Source organism: Takifugu rubripes, chromosome 17, assembly GCF_901000725.2.
Source record: "Takifugu rubripes chromosome 17, fTakRub1.2, whole genome shotgun sequence".
Lineage (NCBI taxonomy): Eukaryota > Metazoa > Chordata > Actinopteri > Tetraodontiformes > Tetraodontidae > Takifugu > Takifugu rubripes.
In genome coordinates, this window is record NC_042301.1 from 16,420,195 (window position 1) to 16,437,252 (window position 17,058).

General features: G+C 44.0%; 1 protein-coding gene across 5 annotated transcripts; it reads right to left on the minus strand.

The window, feature by feature from the left end:
- Positions 1 to 445: 445 nt before the first annotated feature.
- Positions 446 to 16,296, minus strand: palm3 (paralemmin 3). Of its 5 annotated transcripts, none has more exons than XM_011613101.2 (9): positions 15,986 to 16,263; positions 15,848 to 15,894; positions 7,076 to 7,128; positions 6,488 to 6,568; positions 4,827 to 4,969; positions 4,656 to 4,722; positions 3,018 to 3,051; positions 2,613 to 2,651; positions 446 to 1,523 (listed from the first exon to the last, which is right to left on the minus strand). In XM_011613101.2, exons 3-9 carry the CDS (start codon positions 7,118 to 7,120, stop codon positions 1,246 to 1,248), a joined length of 687 nt encoding a protein of 228 aa, XP_011611403.2. In that variant the 5' UTR covers positions 7,121 to 7,128; positions 15,848 to 15,894; positions 15,986 to 16,263; the 3' UTR covers positions 446 to 1,245. The 5 variants fall into 5 exon arrangements, with proteins under 5 accessions (XP_011611403.2, XP_011611404.2, XP_011611405.2 ...); XM_011613102.2 differs by having other exon boundaries at positions 16,007 to 16,261; XM_029851280.1 differs by having other exon boundaries at positions 449 to 1,523; positions 3,018 to 3,048; positions 16,007 to 16,244.
- Between the last annotated feature and the right edge of the window lie 762 nt (positions 16,297 to 17,058).

Consider the following 17,058-nt stretch of genomic DNA (forward strand, 5'->3'; position numbering starts at 1 on the left):
TAGGCTTTGTAATACAGTTGATCAGGCAAATATGGAGTTGGAGCAGGGATGATATATAAAGTCTATGATTAATAGCATAAGAAAACTGGTCCCTCAGATTTAAGCACTTTAATCTGCTCTCTAATTTTAAAAGAAAGGTCTACTGATCCATCTTTTATATTACAATTGCCACAGCGGTTGGTAACACTGTGTGTCCTCACGCTGGTTAACGCAGGCTGCAGCCGAGCGAAAGCCTTGAAGCTCATTATCTGGCACAACGTGAACAGGCCAGCAGATCGTGTTTCAGCAGATCCAAAGAGAGGTGCAGAAATGAACTGGAGCACAGTCGAGAATGAGACAGAAGCTCAAACAATGACTTGTGTTTCTTTTAAATGAGGCAATGCTGCACTTTCAGGATGAATGTAACATGTGAGGAAAAGGGGCTGGAGGAAAGACACAACGGAAATTGTGACCAATGTCAGTTTAATCAGGTCATTTATTCATCCAAAGGTGACGTTCACACTCACTTATTGCTGTTTCTGAAAGCAAAACCATTATCAAATATATAGTTGCTTATAAATGAGTTAAAAAATTATATATATATATATATATATTAGTCTTATTAGTGTTGTCAAAATTTTCATTGCAAAAAGATGGAAAAGAAAATTATGCTATAAACAGAATTACGACAATAATTTAGCTTTAGCTCTAGATCTGAAATGACTGAATAATAAAGGAATCGCCTACAAAAAACAGGCTGTTTAAATGAGGGTGCAGCACAGGCCGGTTCTGTTCTTGGACATCTTGTTCTGCTCTTCGTGGCTTCTGGGTTCTGACTGGGCCGATGTGTCGGCTGCTGCTGGTTCGGTGGGAGATTTGGGGGTTTTAGCCTGAGACAGAAGGGAATCCTGCTCTCCCGGCATTCCTTCTGTCCGCTTGTTGTTCTGAGGATCAACCAAGAACACTTCCTGGAACTGACCAGGTGGAGGAGGAGGTTCCTGGGATTCTAAAGCGATGTCAGCTCCCTCCTGTATCACTGCAGTCCCTCGCTCAGAGATGGAATTAGACCGAGAGTAGACTGGCCCAGTAGACACTACAGTGGCCCCTAGAGGAGCAGGGACAGGCTGTTTCATCTCTTCACCTGCAGGCGCTGCCTCATGCTTTTCTTCTGCCTCTCTTTTAATTTCTTCCTCCTCAACTTCCTGTTTTTGTAGGTCTGTTTCTGACTGTGTCCCCTTAATTTCACCTTCATTAACTTTAGGTTCCTCATCCTCTCCATCCGCGCCGATCGCACATTCTTCTACCATCAGCGCTAGCTCTTCTTCCTCCACGCTGTCCTTTGGATTTGGTGCCGCCCCCCCCCTCTGAAACGCTCGTCCTCAGACCATCTCTGCTCACTGGAGCAGCAACAGTTCCACTGCTGGAGGACTGGCTGCTATCTAGAGAGTCGCTACTTGCCTCTGCCTCTCCTCTATGATCTGTTAAAAGCGTTGCCGACTCCTCCGGTAACGGTCTTTGGTTTGCAAAAACTCCATCTCCAGATTCTACAGCAGCAAAAGAACAAACAACTCTGCTGTGAGGAGGATCACAGATGACTGCATAGACATGACCTCAATGTCAGCAACAGCCAGTGACTGCAGTTGCCATCCCAACATATGGCGGCTGATTAATGTGCACAATGACCTAAACAGAACTCACCATCACAGTGAGATAAATGTGTGAAATGCACACAAAATACTAAAAACTAAATGCTGAATTTGACATATACAGTTTCTACTTGTACAACTTTGCATGTGCGCCGACCTTTTCATGTCCTCTGAGAAGGCAAGTATAGCACATGAGCTTATATTAACATAAATATGCAAACATTATTCACCATGTGAATATTTATCACAGCAGGTGGGTATAAAATGTCTACACACCCCTTTAAACATGCCAAGTTCTTTGTGAGGCAAGTAAAGAGACATTATGTCCACCATCAATGTGACCCGCAATGTGAACAATAGAAATAAAATAAATACTGTAACCTGACTGCATACATGGACACACCATTAAATTAGTGCTGTTACTGTGGCACTCAAGCTCTTGGGTGGGAGGCTATTAGCATAGCATATTTTGGCTTTGCAACATTTGCAAACTGCTCTTTACTAAAGTGCTCTAAATGTGTCAGATTGCATTTCCTGTGTGCAGCTCTCCTCCCATGACGGCAGGAAATCCTGCAGCTCTCTCAAAGTTGCTCTTTGCCTCTGGGAAGCTTCTCTGATCAGTTTTCTTCTCCCATTTTCATTGATTTCAGAGGGTCGTCCATTTCTGGGTAAGGTCCTGCTCCATGGTACACCTAATTTGTACCAGTCTCTCCCAACATTTCTTTATTTATCTATTTCCCCCCTGGAGGTTTTCTGTTTCATGCTAAATCCCGAGATGATTTCTCCTGCCCTCTGTTTAAATTACAACTGAGCATTTTATCTCGGGTGTGTAGACTCTTTAAACGCACTGCATGTGAAACTTTTATATTTTATATTTCTTTATCAGTAAAGGCTGCTTGCAGTAAGTCAAAATAGAGAACAGAATGCAGAATAAAGGCATAAAGCATGTTCACCATAGCTTTATTACATACATGGGACTATACTTACCCACGTTGTTTTCTATATTCTGCAGGAGAGCATAACTTCCTGAGGAAGACAGTGATTTTTATTACTGTATTAGCAATAGCAACAACTGATAATTAATTAATAATAGCAATTGATAATTAAAACCTGCTTACAAGTATTCAACTCAATCAAATACTGAATTACATCTACATGTGTAAAAGTGATCCAGTGATCCATATCTGGCATCTAATGGCCCAGAACACGCTCTCAGAAGTGTTCTTCTGCTCCCTCTGACAGGCAGAAGGAGCTTTTACGACCTTACAGTGTGACATATGTGCACGCAATCATCGGTTTCTCTTTGTGAGATAATGAAAAAGTTACTTTCAAATATGTCAATTTTAATGTGTGGAGAAAGAAATAAGCAAAGGTTTATTTGATCTGGCTTACCTGCGTCAGCCTCTCCCATTTCTGCTGCCTCCTGCTGGGCAAGAGGGACAAGAGAGGAATTAAATCTACTGTGGCTCAACTGGTGAGCTCGTTTGTGCTGTGGTGGTGGAAACGCTGCTGGATTTTAAAGAGAATATGAAAAGGCAACAAATAAAATGCAAATGCTGGAACATCAAACAAGCATCATGAAAGCAAACGCAAAGATTTCTATTAAAATATTTTCCCCTGTGCTGAAGACCTGCATGAAAACCAGTACAGTAGTTTCTAATCTCTGCTGCAGACAGAACTGTCAGGGGGCCACAAGAGGGAGCGGATGTGCTGGAAACAGTCACTTTTGGATAAAAAGTCCAATCGTCTTAAAGCCCAAAGCTCGTCACGTAAATGCACATTCAGTTTAGGAAAATAAAACTTTACATCACAGTCCTATCGTACATTTAAAGTAGGGCTGTCAAATTTAACTCACTAACGCTGAGTAATCCATCATCAGGATTTATCCGATTCAAATTTGGCCAATCGAGCAGGTCTTTCCAGCATTGTTACTGTCACACGTGAACCCTGTGACTTGTTTGACTAAAAATTGTAAAGGAATCATAAAATGGCCCTGATATGCCAGCAGATATTGAGATACACAAGTAACGATGAGTGTTGGCCTCCATTCCAGCCATCTAATCACACAGTAAGTGGTGTTTCTGCATCCTCGTCGCCAGTTACCCCTGAGCTACGAACATTTTGGATCATGCTCTCCAGTATTTGGAATATGATTGCAGAGCCAGTTTGGGTCCTTTACACTCAATCTGGCTCAAAATACCCGATTTTGCGTGGAAGAATTGCTGATTGAAGATTATGGACTATGATTCTGATTGGAGAATTGAGCAACTTGGAGAGATCTTGTTTCCTTCAGAGGACTTTTCTGAACTTTAGGAAATAACGTTTGTGTGTGTGAAGAGGGGGGTTACCTCTTTGGGGGGGGGGGTAAACTATGATTGCTGCTCCAAAGTATAAGAAGTGTGCATATGCAGTAATACAAGGTTACATAAGATGGTAGGAGGCTTTATGATCCAAGCCCTTTGGCCTTGATGTTTGGGAGATTATTGGGTCAAAGTCTCATTCTTTGATCATCTCATTTGTTTTCTGATCTTCTGTGCGGAAGTTCAGACGTGTCCTGAGTTGTTCAGGGAGTTCTTTCAAATGCGTTTCTCTTTGCTCCGGTAGGTGGCGTTGCTGGGCTCTAACCTGAAGGACTTTCTCAGAAAATATCAGGTGAAACACATAAATCAACAAAATCAGCTTTACGATGACTGTCGGAAGACTCCTAAATCCAGGGAGAAGGATACAAGACCATGATGAAATATTCAAGAGAAGAAAACTCTTGTTTGTCAAGAACCTGAGTGAGTTGGAAGCAGCAGAGTGGATTAAGTGCTGAATTGTTCATGTAACAGAGGTCCAAATTCAGTTCCTGCTACAGAACAAGGTTCTACATCAAAGGCACATTAGGGAGGTAATACAATATTCATGGGAAAAACCCCAGACGTGCAAGCTGGAAGATAAAGCAAGAGTGTTCAACACAGTTTCAGCCGCTTTCTTGTCCAAAGAACAAGAACAAGTGTGTGTTCTTGTGCTTCTGTGCGAGTTCCTCACCGTTTGCCTGTTCTCCATTGGGTTATTGTCCTCTTCCTCGGTCAATCGCTGACTCTCTGACTGCAGCCTGAGACACACACACACACAACCACCACACACACAATGTGAACTGTCACATTTATAACGGTTATGAAACACTCGATGGTGGGTGCCAGTGAGAAAAACACCCACCCACAATTGCACTGATCATCCCGCTCTTCCATTTCCTGGGCCTCAGAGCCCCACGGTGGGGAGCGTGGGTTGTTCTGAGTGTCCGGGGAAGCTGGGGACAGGGGAGCTCCTTCCATTAACCACTGGTCCCTCAGAGACTTCCTCTGCAATAAGAGGCAGCAGGAGAAAGTCGGGTTTTATTCCTGTCCTGCCATGAAGCATGAATCTTCCAGTATCTTTGGTTAGCGCTGCAAATCAGTAAAGGTCAAACCAAACTGGCCCAATAGTCTTAACTGGAGCAACACTAAAGAAATATGATATTGAGAAAAGAATTTGAGAGGAAAAAACTACAACCTTCACAAAGAGAGGACGAGGTTTTATCCTCTGGCATTTCTCTCCCCGCTTCTTTTAAATGTTGACATATTTGACCACATCCTGACATGTTTCAGGAACTGTTTCTCCCCCAAAAAAAACAACCTTATCACCCCATAGCAACAGAAAACTACGACAGGCGGATCACGTGTAAGCTCACAGCCAGAAAATTGTCCCCGTGGTGACCAACGGCGGTAATAAACAGACGCCCTTGCTATATTTTCTAACTAATCTCAAGGAGATAAGAAAACCAGTGACAAGTCATAGACTTGTTCGGCATCTCCATCCAGATTTGTCTTCCTAGACAGTGTTGATTGTAGGAGGGTTAGTATGAAAATGAATAGTGTTTTGCTGAAGATGGAGATGTCCAGGCAACACTGAAAGTTAAACAGGTTTTACATGGGATTTATGGTTTATGGCTTCCTGACTGGAGGGTTTGGAGCCAACATATTTTTACAGTTTTGCCAGTGACATTCTGAGCATGTAGCCTCAGTACTTCATTACTCCCTGAACTTCCTCATCTCGACAGGCCATGAAACAGTTACACACAACAGCAAATCGTTAACTTACAGGACTGTGTTGGGCTCCATGGCTGGAGGCTTCAGAATAACAACTGTGACATTACGCCCCCTCTGAACAGAACTTCCAAGTTCTTTGCTTTTGTTTCAGTAACACAGTTAATTATGTTTGCTAAAACTACTGCATACGAACAAACCGCTCAGGCCTTCTGATCATCGCGTCAGAGAAATATGCTCTTGAAATAAGTTCTTTAGTTCTCTTCAATTTAATTTTTTTCCACAGCTTTTTTTCTTTGCATCTCCGTGGTCGTTATCAACATTCCTGAAAATGTCATTACAATCCATAATGTTGTGATTTGTGCTGACCGCCAGACACGGTTGAACATGCTTCCCTCTCACATTTGTACACCGAACACATCTGCATGCATGCAAATACAAGCTGCACATATTTCACAACTTGTGGAATGTGCGTTATTCCAGTGGACCACAGCGGAGTAGGAAGTGGGAACGGCAGTTGTGGGAAATGATGTGAAAACAATAGAGCAGCAGGATACACGGTCGCATAATAACATATTTCAGCAAAGGAAAGGCTTTGCTTCTAACCTCTGCAAAAAAAAGGCATACCAGGAAGCGGGGAAGTATGCGCACATCATGAGAAAAGGGAAACACAGTTGGTTGCTATCAACTTGATAACAGGTCAGGGTGGTTCAGCCGGGGATTTTAGCCGAGGACTAAGGCTACGTGTGTGAATAAGAGCCTGGATGAAGGAGACTTCCTGTGTCCGTCTCAGACCTTGAGCTGCTGTAGACGGAGCCTCTCTTCTTCCATTTCTCTCCTGGCTTTCTCCTGCTCCTCCTGCCGCCGAAGTTTCTCCTGATGAAAGATATGAGAGACAGAACCAGACTCAGATGGGCAGACATGATTTTAATTAATGAAAGAAAGAGTGGTGAATAAAACATCACTGAAAGAAACTAAAACACCTGGTCAGCCATCTGTCACAATAACATCAGGTCTAATGTGCATGCCGTTGTCCCCATGGCAACCTGGAGTTGTATTTGTAGGAGCACTGGCTCACCCCAGAGGACCTTTTGTAAATCATTTAAAAGCTGCAGATGGGTCAGAGAGTACCGTCTAATCATCCTCTGCCTCTGTCGGGATGAACCCAATACTCTCTGACAATAGGTCAATATTAATGCATCCCTAACCCTTGTCAGGTAAAGGGAACGTTTATTCAGCTGTATATTCTTAATGGCATCCAGTTGTTTTTACCATAAAAAGCATGAATTGAGTTCAGTCTGACTACAGAGGCTGCACACAACTATACAGTATGTGTACATTCACACTTGCACAGTGTGCACGTGTCTGTGCACGCTAACTCACAGCAATGGCTTCCAGTCGCTGTTTGTACTTGTCTGCTTCCTCCATCCTGACACCTGCAACACAGCAGAGACAAGGCTGAGAGTCAGAGCCATGATTCCATTTATTCATGCAAAACTGTCAGTTTAAAAACAAAACACTGCTTTTACTTTTGTCCAAGCCGTCCCTTGATTGAAATTGTCTGCTTCTTTTGTCTTTAAAAGACACTTCAGAGTCATTCCTAGATTGCACTAGCCCATATGGCCACATAGGAAAATGTATTGGATGTACAGGTGTGAATGTAGAGGCTGTCCAGCATTAATTATACGATTCCAAGGCTTGTTCATAAGAACTTCAGGTACCTGGATAAAAAGGTATTTTCACCTGGAGTTGGCATTGAGACAGGGTAGATAGGCAAAGGTCCTAGAGAGAATAGCAGTATGAACATTTTTATACCCATTAAAAAGGTCTTTAAAACCATTATGTACATCAAGAGTACAGTATTCTTATAGTGGGTGATTTCAGATCAGTGCTTGGTTTCTATGACAACTGTCAGAGGGCAAGCACCATGGACAGTTGACCAATAAAAACTCTTGAAGCACACACCCAAAACACTTTATTTACTTATTAATAATGGGAGTTATTTATTCTTGATTTGTTCCACTCAACGATTAATGTGACTCAAAATGACGCTGTTGCATTTCAAACAACCTGTATAATGAGAGCTAAGGTTGTGAGAAGCCTGATTATAAATATTCATTCATTCATTCATTCATTCATTCAGCAGGATTACAGTGACTAGATTAAAATGTTGGTGTGAAGGAGACAAAAGGACAAAACGAGGACAGTTGACCTTGTGACCTTGTGAAATGATATTGATAATGAAGAATACTGAAAAATACTGACGCTATAAAAATAAGCATCAGAAAATGGATTTTTGGGGGGTATTCTTTGGTTTTTTTTAAAGACAGACATTCATTTTTGACAGCATCAATGCAAGTGCAGCGACAGCTTATAGTAGAAACCTCCATGGGGACTCGAGACTTGTGTCTCTTTGGGGCTGTGGGAGAGTACCGAGAATAGCAGCGGGAGATAAACAAGCAAACACAAACACAAGCTTTGATGAGGGGTGTGGAGGAGCTCCCCAAAGACACACAGTCTTCAATAATTAGACATGAGACAGGAGCGCAGAGAAGGGAACGCTTACAAAGTCGAAAAGTTAATACATCGAGGAGGAGGAACCAAAAAAGAGAGGATTTGCAACATAATAATATCCCCAAATATGATAATTCTCCAACACGTGGTGTCAAAAAAGAAAGATTTCTACAGGTAATTGGTCAAACTGGTCAATTTACAAAAGGAAAGGAACAAAGGAAACCTAAAACTATGCTTCCTGTTTGGTTTATTCATCAGCTGTTTGCTGTGAGCATCGCTGCAAATAATCCCAAATCTTTTTGCACCTTAACTGTGAATCTTCACACAACTCCCACAATCATCTCAGCAGGATACAGAAGATGGCTGCAAAGGCCCAATGAAATAAAAAACAAGCATCTCAGCATGTCCAGGGCCTCCTCATCTGTCAAACCCTTTAAAGTCCGTCTCATAGACGCACTGGAATCCAGACTCAGGATTTGATCTTCGGCTCCTCGTGTGTAAACGCAAACGCAGCTGTTTCTTTTCTTCTGAGGTGACCTAATTCTAGCTCATGAAGCACCACCATACAGCTGGAGAACCTCCAGAACAGCGTGCGCAGCGGGGAGCAGGCATGTGCACACCCGCTGAAGGATACAGGAGGGTGGAGAAGGGGATGGTTTAACTGTAAATGTGCCAGAAACAGCTCTTCCAAACATAGAGATCAGGACCTGCCAGATGATGAAATCGCCTGTTCCACCCACGCGCTGCCATTCTGTCCCCAAATCTGGGAACAGATGCGACGTGTCTCCAATCGTTTGCTGCATGTGTGAACCCAAACATGTGAACACACTCTCAGACACGCTGTCATCAGTCTAACACTATTACTTTAGTGAAACCTGGAGGGGAAGATGAATTGCATATTAGTGCTGCCATGAAGAGTTCATTAAATGTGGCTCCAGCTGTGACATATTAAAATGCCTTTGCTCCGAAGATGAGACTACAATCATCTTGATTGAGATTAATTTCCAAGTTAATGATTAAATCTGTCTAGAAATCCAAATGCCTCCACACCCGCTGGTGGCTTTCATTATCAAGCTGGAAATAGCTTCAGTTCAATCACCCAACGTGCTGCTAGCGTGAACAAACGTGAGCAACAGAATCAGTTTCTAACGCTGATCTTTGTCAACACGTCTGTCATTAAATCCTTTAACCATGCAGAGTTAAATAAATGTGCTCTTATACACTTAGAATTACAGGACTTTACCTTTTAAAAAAGATGAAAAACATATCGACTTCATGAGAAATTAAATACAGAAAATATTGGTCCAAAAAATATCCATGACGTAACAATGTAAAGGGGTGCAATATCTCACTGCTGCAGCTCCTTTTTAGTTCTTCACCGGGATTTTAATGTTTGTCAGAGCTGTATAAAACGTGTAATGTTAGTAAAATACCCTTCAAACGTGCTGCCACTCTGATTTCCGTACACTCCTCCAGCCACGAAGCAAAAGAATGTATGTGCTTGCAGCACATGTGCATATGTTGGTATTACAATGGCTCTTTTCCTGCTGGGGTGCCACGGAGTGTGTATGCGGAGTGAGAGGGTGCTGCTGCGGTGGAACAGAGATACAGGCCACGAAGAGAACAATCGGAGGTCAGTGGGATTAGATTAGGCTCTGTGACGATGCTGCTATTAGCCGGTCGGCCACCCTGCTAAAAACTGAAAAGCAAAAATGTTGAAACTGTAAGTTTTGACATCTGAAGACCATTTTTTTTTTATCCCATTGCATCTCTGCACCCCTGCGCTGCTTATTATTAGTCTATTTGGATGTCACACCGTATGAGATTATAGTCTAATTATCTTGTATTTTTTGATGCTAATAATGATAAAAGTGAAATTATACACTTGTCACTGCTCTGATTTTCATCAGGGAGGATCAGTGTCGCTTCTGTGAATAAATATTCTTCATTTAGGAAAATAAACACAATCAAAATGAAGCAGCTTTAAAAAAAATCCAACCCTAAATGATCATGGAAAGGCCTTGGTTTGGTTATTCCAAGATTGGAAAAACGCCTCCAATTGTATCGCCGATGATGTCATAGTTCACCTGTCAACTCATCTTCATTAACAATTGAGTTTAGTTAAGGTGTAAACCTGCATCGGGTGTGTCTTATTGTGCTTTAGAACGAGTCAATGCAACCAGAAATATGGCAAATTCCTGCACTTTGCTCATCCCGTCTGGAGCACTTTCATCTGAGGATAATCTCTAATCAGAAAATGTGGCAAAAGCCCCCTCTGTTGCACACATCTAAAATATTAAATGTGGCAGGATATTGGGTTAGAAAGTCAGTCGCGAGCACATTAGCGTGAGCAGCAAATTGGAGCGACAGCATGGTGAAGCCTTTGTAAAACCTCCTCATCCACTCATCGAATTGGGAAAGAGCCTAAAAACATTAACACGGTCATGTGCGCCGCGCACGCATGGTGGAGCTGGAAAATAACGTGCCGCGCGGCGCCGATGACTCATCTCGGAGTCGTCCGCAATGATTAACTCGCAGGATTATTTATTTAATCCAACGGTGGAAAAAGTCACATTGTCGCACGCTGAAGTTGCAGCTAAGCGCCTGTCAGTGAAATCACACCGTTTAAGATTACCTATGCGTTCCCACTCCCGACTCGTTAAATATTGAAGTTTAATCGCGTCCGAGGCGGCGCCCCTCGAGCTTTGCCCTCACCCTTCCAGTGGCTCTTCAATAACGTCGAATAATGGGCAGATAATAAAGAGATGCCCAAAAGACTGACTGGGCTTCATTACTGAGGGGGTTCCTTCATGCTGTGAATCACCAGGATTCCAGCGTTTGGATGTTCACAAACCCAATAATCTGCCACTTTATCCGCACAAAGGGTGGATAAAGGTCAGGATCACAGGGGAAGTTTGGGAAGATTTTGTTCTGGTTCTGGGTGGTTATACACCAGCATGAGCATGACCTGAGTTTGCTGGATAACAGCGGATTTGTGTTATCTGGACTCAAAACACAGCTGGGCATCAACAGACCGATGACGATGATGACGTCACAGCCTCGCCAGACACTTTATCGTCTGTGCACGTCAAATGAGCGTGTGTGAGACGCGTGAGGTGTGTGTGAGACGCCCGAGGCGTGTGTGAGACGCGTGAGGCGTGTGTGAGACGCGTGAGGTGTGTGTGAGCCGCGTGAGGTGTGTGTGAGCCGCGTGAGGTGTGTGTGAGACGCGTGAGGTGTGTGTGAGACGCGTGAGGTGTGTGTGAGACGCGTGAGGTGTGTGTGAGACGCCCGAGGTGTGTGTGAGACGCCCGAGGTGTGTGTGAGACGCCCGAGGTGTGTGTGAGACGCCCGAGGTGTGTGTGAGACGCTTGAGGTGTGTGTGAGACGCGTGAGGTGTGTGTGAGACCGGCTCACTTGAGTGATCCGTCCCTGGAGCCGGATTAGTGCTCGGGCAGCTGCTGTCAGGCAGGTTTGGGGCGGAATGCAGGACTAGAGTCATCCAGTTTGGTTCCGTTCACCTATTGTGACTGAATCAAAGGCTTCTGTGCACGTGGCCTCGTGGGCCATGTATGTCACATCGCAGTGCGGCCTCAATCAGGATCCGGCCTCACAGGGGAAACGTGCCCTCTATTTGCAACTGTGGGTCCATTTAAAGCAACTCTCAGATACAATTTAACATGACTTTTCTCATTTATGAGTGAACTTCGACACAACAGATGAAACGTCTGAGCTACAATTCCATCAGGTGGCGACTTGTGCAGATATAAGCCTCATTTTTAAATGATGCGCTGCCTCTGGTGAGGAAAAACGTTCCGACTATTTCAAATCGTGCAGTTCCACAAAGGAAGAAGGAAGCCAAAACTGACAATTTAACAATTCCAGCGATGGTGCAACACGCTAGCTTTGTCTTTGGGTGGTGAAAACCCGCCCGGCATACATAGATAAGGAGAAAGACGGGATGTCCCTGATCCAATCACAGGATCAGAAATCCCGGTCCATGATGTCATTTCTGAGGAATCGGAATCGGGTGGAAAAGACCTTGACCACTGACGTATTAAAGACACAACGTTACATATGAATCCAAGTTATAAATACAACACATTTGTTGAAAGCGGACAGTGAGCCTGGTGCTGCTCAAGGCTTCTTCCTGTTAAAGGGGGGGTTTTCCTGCCACTGTTGCCTGTCGGGGGGGGGGTCAGGCCCTGGGATCCTTAAAGCACCTCGAGACAATTCTAACAGATGCCGTATCAATAAAGACTGATTGATTAAAATATAGTGTTGAACGTCAGCCAGCAGGCCGCCGAGGCTCCTAACTGTACATTTCTGAGGGGGGCGACAGTTCAGGCAACACGAGCCGAGCCGTGACCTGCTCCCCGGTTGGGTCGGAAAGCACAACTGCTGTGAAACTAGTTGGAAGTTAGGGTTAGGGTTACAGTGCTAAGGCAGTGCTACAGCCACATGTGATGTCTGCAAGATGGAGCTTCCAGGCTGTAGGTAGGGAAAAGGTGCTTCGACATGAGGAACATATTTTAGCACCTAAGCAACAAGCACCCAGCCCAATTCTCCGAGTCCACTGTGGCAACTCGGGCAAAGACACTGAGCCAACCACCATATTTCTGTCTGATATTTAACTTTATAGACATGTTTTGGTGCGCATTATTTAAAAAGATGTCTAATTTAAATGGAAATCATTTATATGGCCATTTAGTGCTTTAATACTAAATAAAGTCCAATAGTATTGAATTGGTAACTTCATGTCACCTGTAGGGGGCGCTATAGGTTTGGCTCAGTAGTGATGGAAAGGCCTGTTCACTGTTTCAATAATAATTAAAAGAAAAGGCCATTAAGGGACATCTCTTTTTTTTCTGCACTGACAAAGTATCTGAGTGGGACTCGACTATCAACAGACACTCAAAATCAAATCACTCCAGGGGCCAAGAAATGTGACTACACCATTCAGCAGGGACAGCCTTTAATCTAGTTACAGTTAGGACAAAAGCCTCCTTATCTTGACCATCGATTGTATCAATAATCCACCGTTAAAGCAGGCTGCATTCTCTTCTGATCGGGTCGTGATAGTGAGTGTTTCCTGATTGGCTGGAGCCGTTTAAAAGACTCAACGGTCGAATAACATGCAGGGAAATCAGAACTGCTGAGCCCACGTGATGACGTCATCACAAAAACACACACAGATGAGATGCAACGGTTTCAGTTTTAACTGCAAAGATACCGTGAAAAATTGGTAAAGCTTGTCAAACTAAAATATCCTGTAAGAGGCAGCTCTCGTCCTTGTTTACCTCCTCAGATCTTTGCCCTTTTCAGCCAGAACAACCTTCAGCGTGCTTACCCACCTAATCTGGGTTACAACACAGCGGTCCGGGTGGATCGTGTCAAACCAAGGGCATGTGTACAGAAGACAAAGTCTAAACCAAAAACAGTCAGAGATTTTTTCTCTTTCCTGTTCTCTCACAACTATTGAGCAGGAGATTCAAAGCTTCACAGACGACTGGGAATGAAAGGAAAACTATCCCCACCAACACATCAGACTATGCAAAGAATGCCTTCTGCCTTAAAAAAAAGGTCAAAGCCAGAAACAGTTGCAGAGACACTGATTACAGATCCCCTGAGAAGGCGTTTAGGGTGGTAGTTTCTCTGTCTGAGAAATGACATCATGCACAAACATGTCAAAATTCTGCAATGTCTCCCAGAAAACAAGAGAAGCAAGATCAGGCGACAGTTCTGACCCGTGTCATCCATATTTAAAATAAGGGAATTTCCAAATCAGCAAAGCTGGCTCCATCTGAGGACGGGCCGACGGGACTCTTTTAGGGTTCTGTTTGGAATCCTCAGACTCCAGCTCCCTTCTTCATTCCTTCTAAAGACAAAACTTTTTTTCCTGAGCTGATTCAATATGTTGTGTGTCAAAGTTGGCAGAAAGAAATAAAACATAAAAGAATGACACACCAAACGCTACATTTCCTCTTCTAATCTTTAGCATATTTAGCACATTAGCATATCTGAAAATTATAACTGAGAAATGGAACCTGCGCACAGGTGAACATGCCACACGGTATTATGGTCTGTAGTGCACGAGTAGCGGTTGTCATCCACCGGCCTGGCCTCAGCTTCAGCCCAACCCTGATGGGGTGTGTGTGTTGTGTGACCGCAGTAGCCTGGGTTAGCCTACAAGTTAGCGCTAAATAGGCGGATGCATCTGCATCTGATGAGGACATAAGGAGTTATGTAAGGAAACGAGGTACAAGGAGAGGAGCAGCACACGCGTGAGTGTCCATCTGCAATTTTAACGACATGTAAAAGCAGAGACACACATCTTTTCCTCTGTCGGTTGTCACGGAAACATGACGCTGCGCCAGCGGTGGACCAGAGTGAAAACAAATGTGTGAACTGTAGCTGTGAACACTAATACGATGCATCCTTTCTTTTCCCGTGGTGACACCCTAAATTTCTTTAGAAATTCATAAGCTCTGAGTGTCACTGCACGCTCGGGATGCAGCATGACTGGATTATTAGATCTGCACGGAACTCCTCTGCAGGACTCCAGCGCATCTTTCCCCATCACTTACAGCCGTGCTAACATAATTTATGGCATCTCAGACTCGACTTGCTAAATTTCTAGAATGAAGCTGCACAGCAACATCGCACACAGCAGTCGTTCTCAGTCTTCTGGTGTGTGCGAGTGCTTAAAAGCTGAGGCTACTTTTTAATGATTCAGCCTTAACCCATCGTGTCTGTAATGAAATTAAAATATCAAAGCAGCCCAGACACTTGAAACAAGTAATTATCTTTAACAGTGTAGGATTTTATCCACGCTTCTCCACAAGAGAGTGATTACCCTTTTTACCGCCTTATAAAACATTAGCTGGGATCAGCTTTAAGTATTTTATGCCCTGTCCCCTGATCTTGAATGAAACTTTGAAATCTCAGAGGCAGGTATGCTGGAAACCAAACCTTTCAGGGGAAAGACTCTTTTCCTAAGAAGTAAAGCACAGCTGAGGAAGACTTGAGGAAAATAGCCCAGAGGCCTCCGGTTTATCATCCTGAAACCCGTCAGCAGGTCCTTCTGGGTTTGCTGCTGCGACTCACTAAGAGCAGCTGCTCGCTGAGCAATGTGCGCTGGAATGAGAAGGTTTTTGTACATGAAGTTAGAGCTCAGACGTGTGTATGTGTGGTTAAAGGGGATAAAACTCGTGTTTTTTGCCATAAAGTCAAACTTGTGCATGTGTCTATATGTGTGTACGTGTGTGTGTCTGCAGTTAATGTATTTAGACTGCTCGTAAAAACTCCTGCACTGTAAAAAGAAACCCAAACCGACCCGAATTCTGCTCTTGAGAGCTCTTAAAGTGGAAAACTGTGAATATTGGATGATTTTTACGGAGCCATTGGGGGGGGGGGGGACCAAGGCAGCTACCTTGACATCCACTGTAACTTCACAAATGTCTTTCCCTTAAAAATAAATAAATAAATAATAATCATCTTGGAGTTTTTAAGTGTCACACAAGTCAGGACAATATATCGTGTGTGACGTCACGCACAACACAAAAAAAACAACAAACAAAACAAAGAAACAAACAACCAGAAGCAGAACAACATTCGCCCAAAGTGCTCAAACACGCTCACCTGTGCTGCCGCCAGAGAGACCAGTCAAGGGGGGGGTGAAACGACACCTAACAACACAAAAACGTCCCTAAAGTGAGAGGAAGGTCGAATTTCCCGACACGTTCAACGCCACATTATTGCCTCTCCGTGGCGAAGCACCTGTGTAGCCTCGACTCTCACCCGGTCACCGGCGCCGTCGTCTGCGCTCACGGAAGGAGACGCCGGTTGGTTTCAGCGGCGAACTCGCAACATCGACAACCGACGAGGCGTAACGGCCCTGGGACGCCGCTCACACCGCCTCCCTGCGACCCTCCACCGATCTGCCGGGGCCGTCCTGTCCTGTCCTGTCCGGGGGTTACCTGACTCCAGTCACTGAGGCACCGAGGGGAAGCAGAGGGCAGGAAAAGGAGGCAGGGCGGTAGGAGCTAGGAGATAGGAAGCAGGTTTCCTTTTCAACTGACGTTCAACTGGTGCTTGTTGGGTCAGCCAGAACCCGAAGAACACCACAAAAGTATTTATGTTGCTTCTTTATTCACCGACTCCCAGTGGTGGGTATTTGAGTGTGCCTTGCTCAAATGGATGCTAGGATGCCCCGTTAATGAGAGCATTGGTGTGAAATAGCAGGAGAAGCAACTTGAGAACACTTAAACGGAACAGTTATCGTTTGGTTGTCTATGGTTCCATCAAATCTGTGATACAAGGCGTAGAAAGAGCTCGCTGTCCTCAGATTAGATCACCCCCGACGTCTCCAGCGGTGATTTTATCCTCCCAGACGGGGCGTGTAATTTCAGACTGCTTCTCCCATTCGGATAAACTGGTTCCTGATAACCCGTTCAGCTGGCTCAGTGTTTGGAAATGACACAGAGGGACACTTTCTCAGATGCATTCAGATATTGTGACACGGTAAATTATCTTCTCCTGATGAGTCCTGTTGGGGGGAAGCTGGATTAAGAGTCAAGTATCAGAACTCAGTCATTAAAAAAGCTTTCATTTTTCTTGTCACTGACTAGATTCACAGCAGCTGTGTTCATTTTAACCTGTGTGTGCTTTGTCCCACCGTTCTATATTTATCTATATCTCTTGAAAATTACAGTCTATTGAGCTGAGTGTTAATTCTACGTCTGCGTATAAACCCTCAAAACTATTGTCTCACTACATCTGGTAGCTTCATCAACCCAACTGCAGTTTCTTCCTAATAATCCCATTTTGCTAAAAATCTGATTAAATCTTTA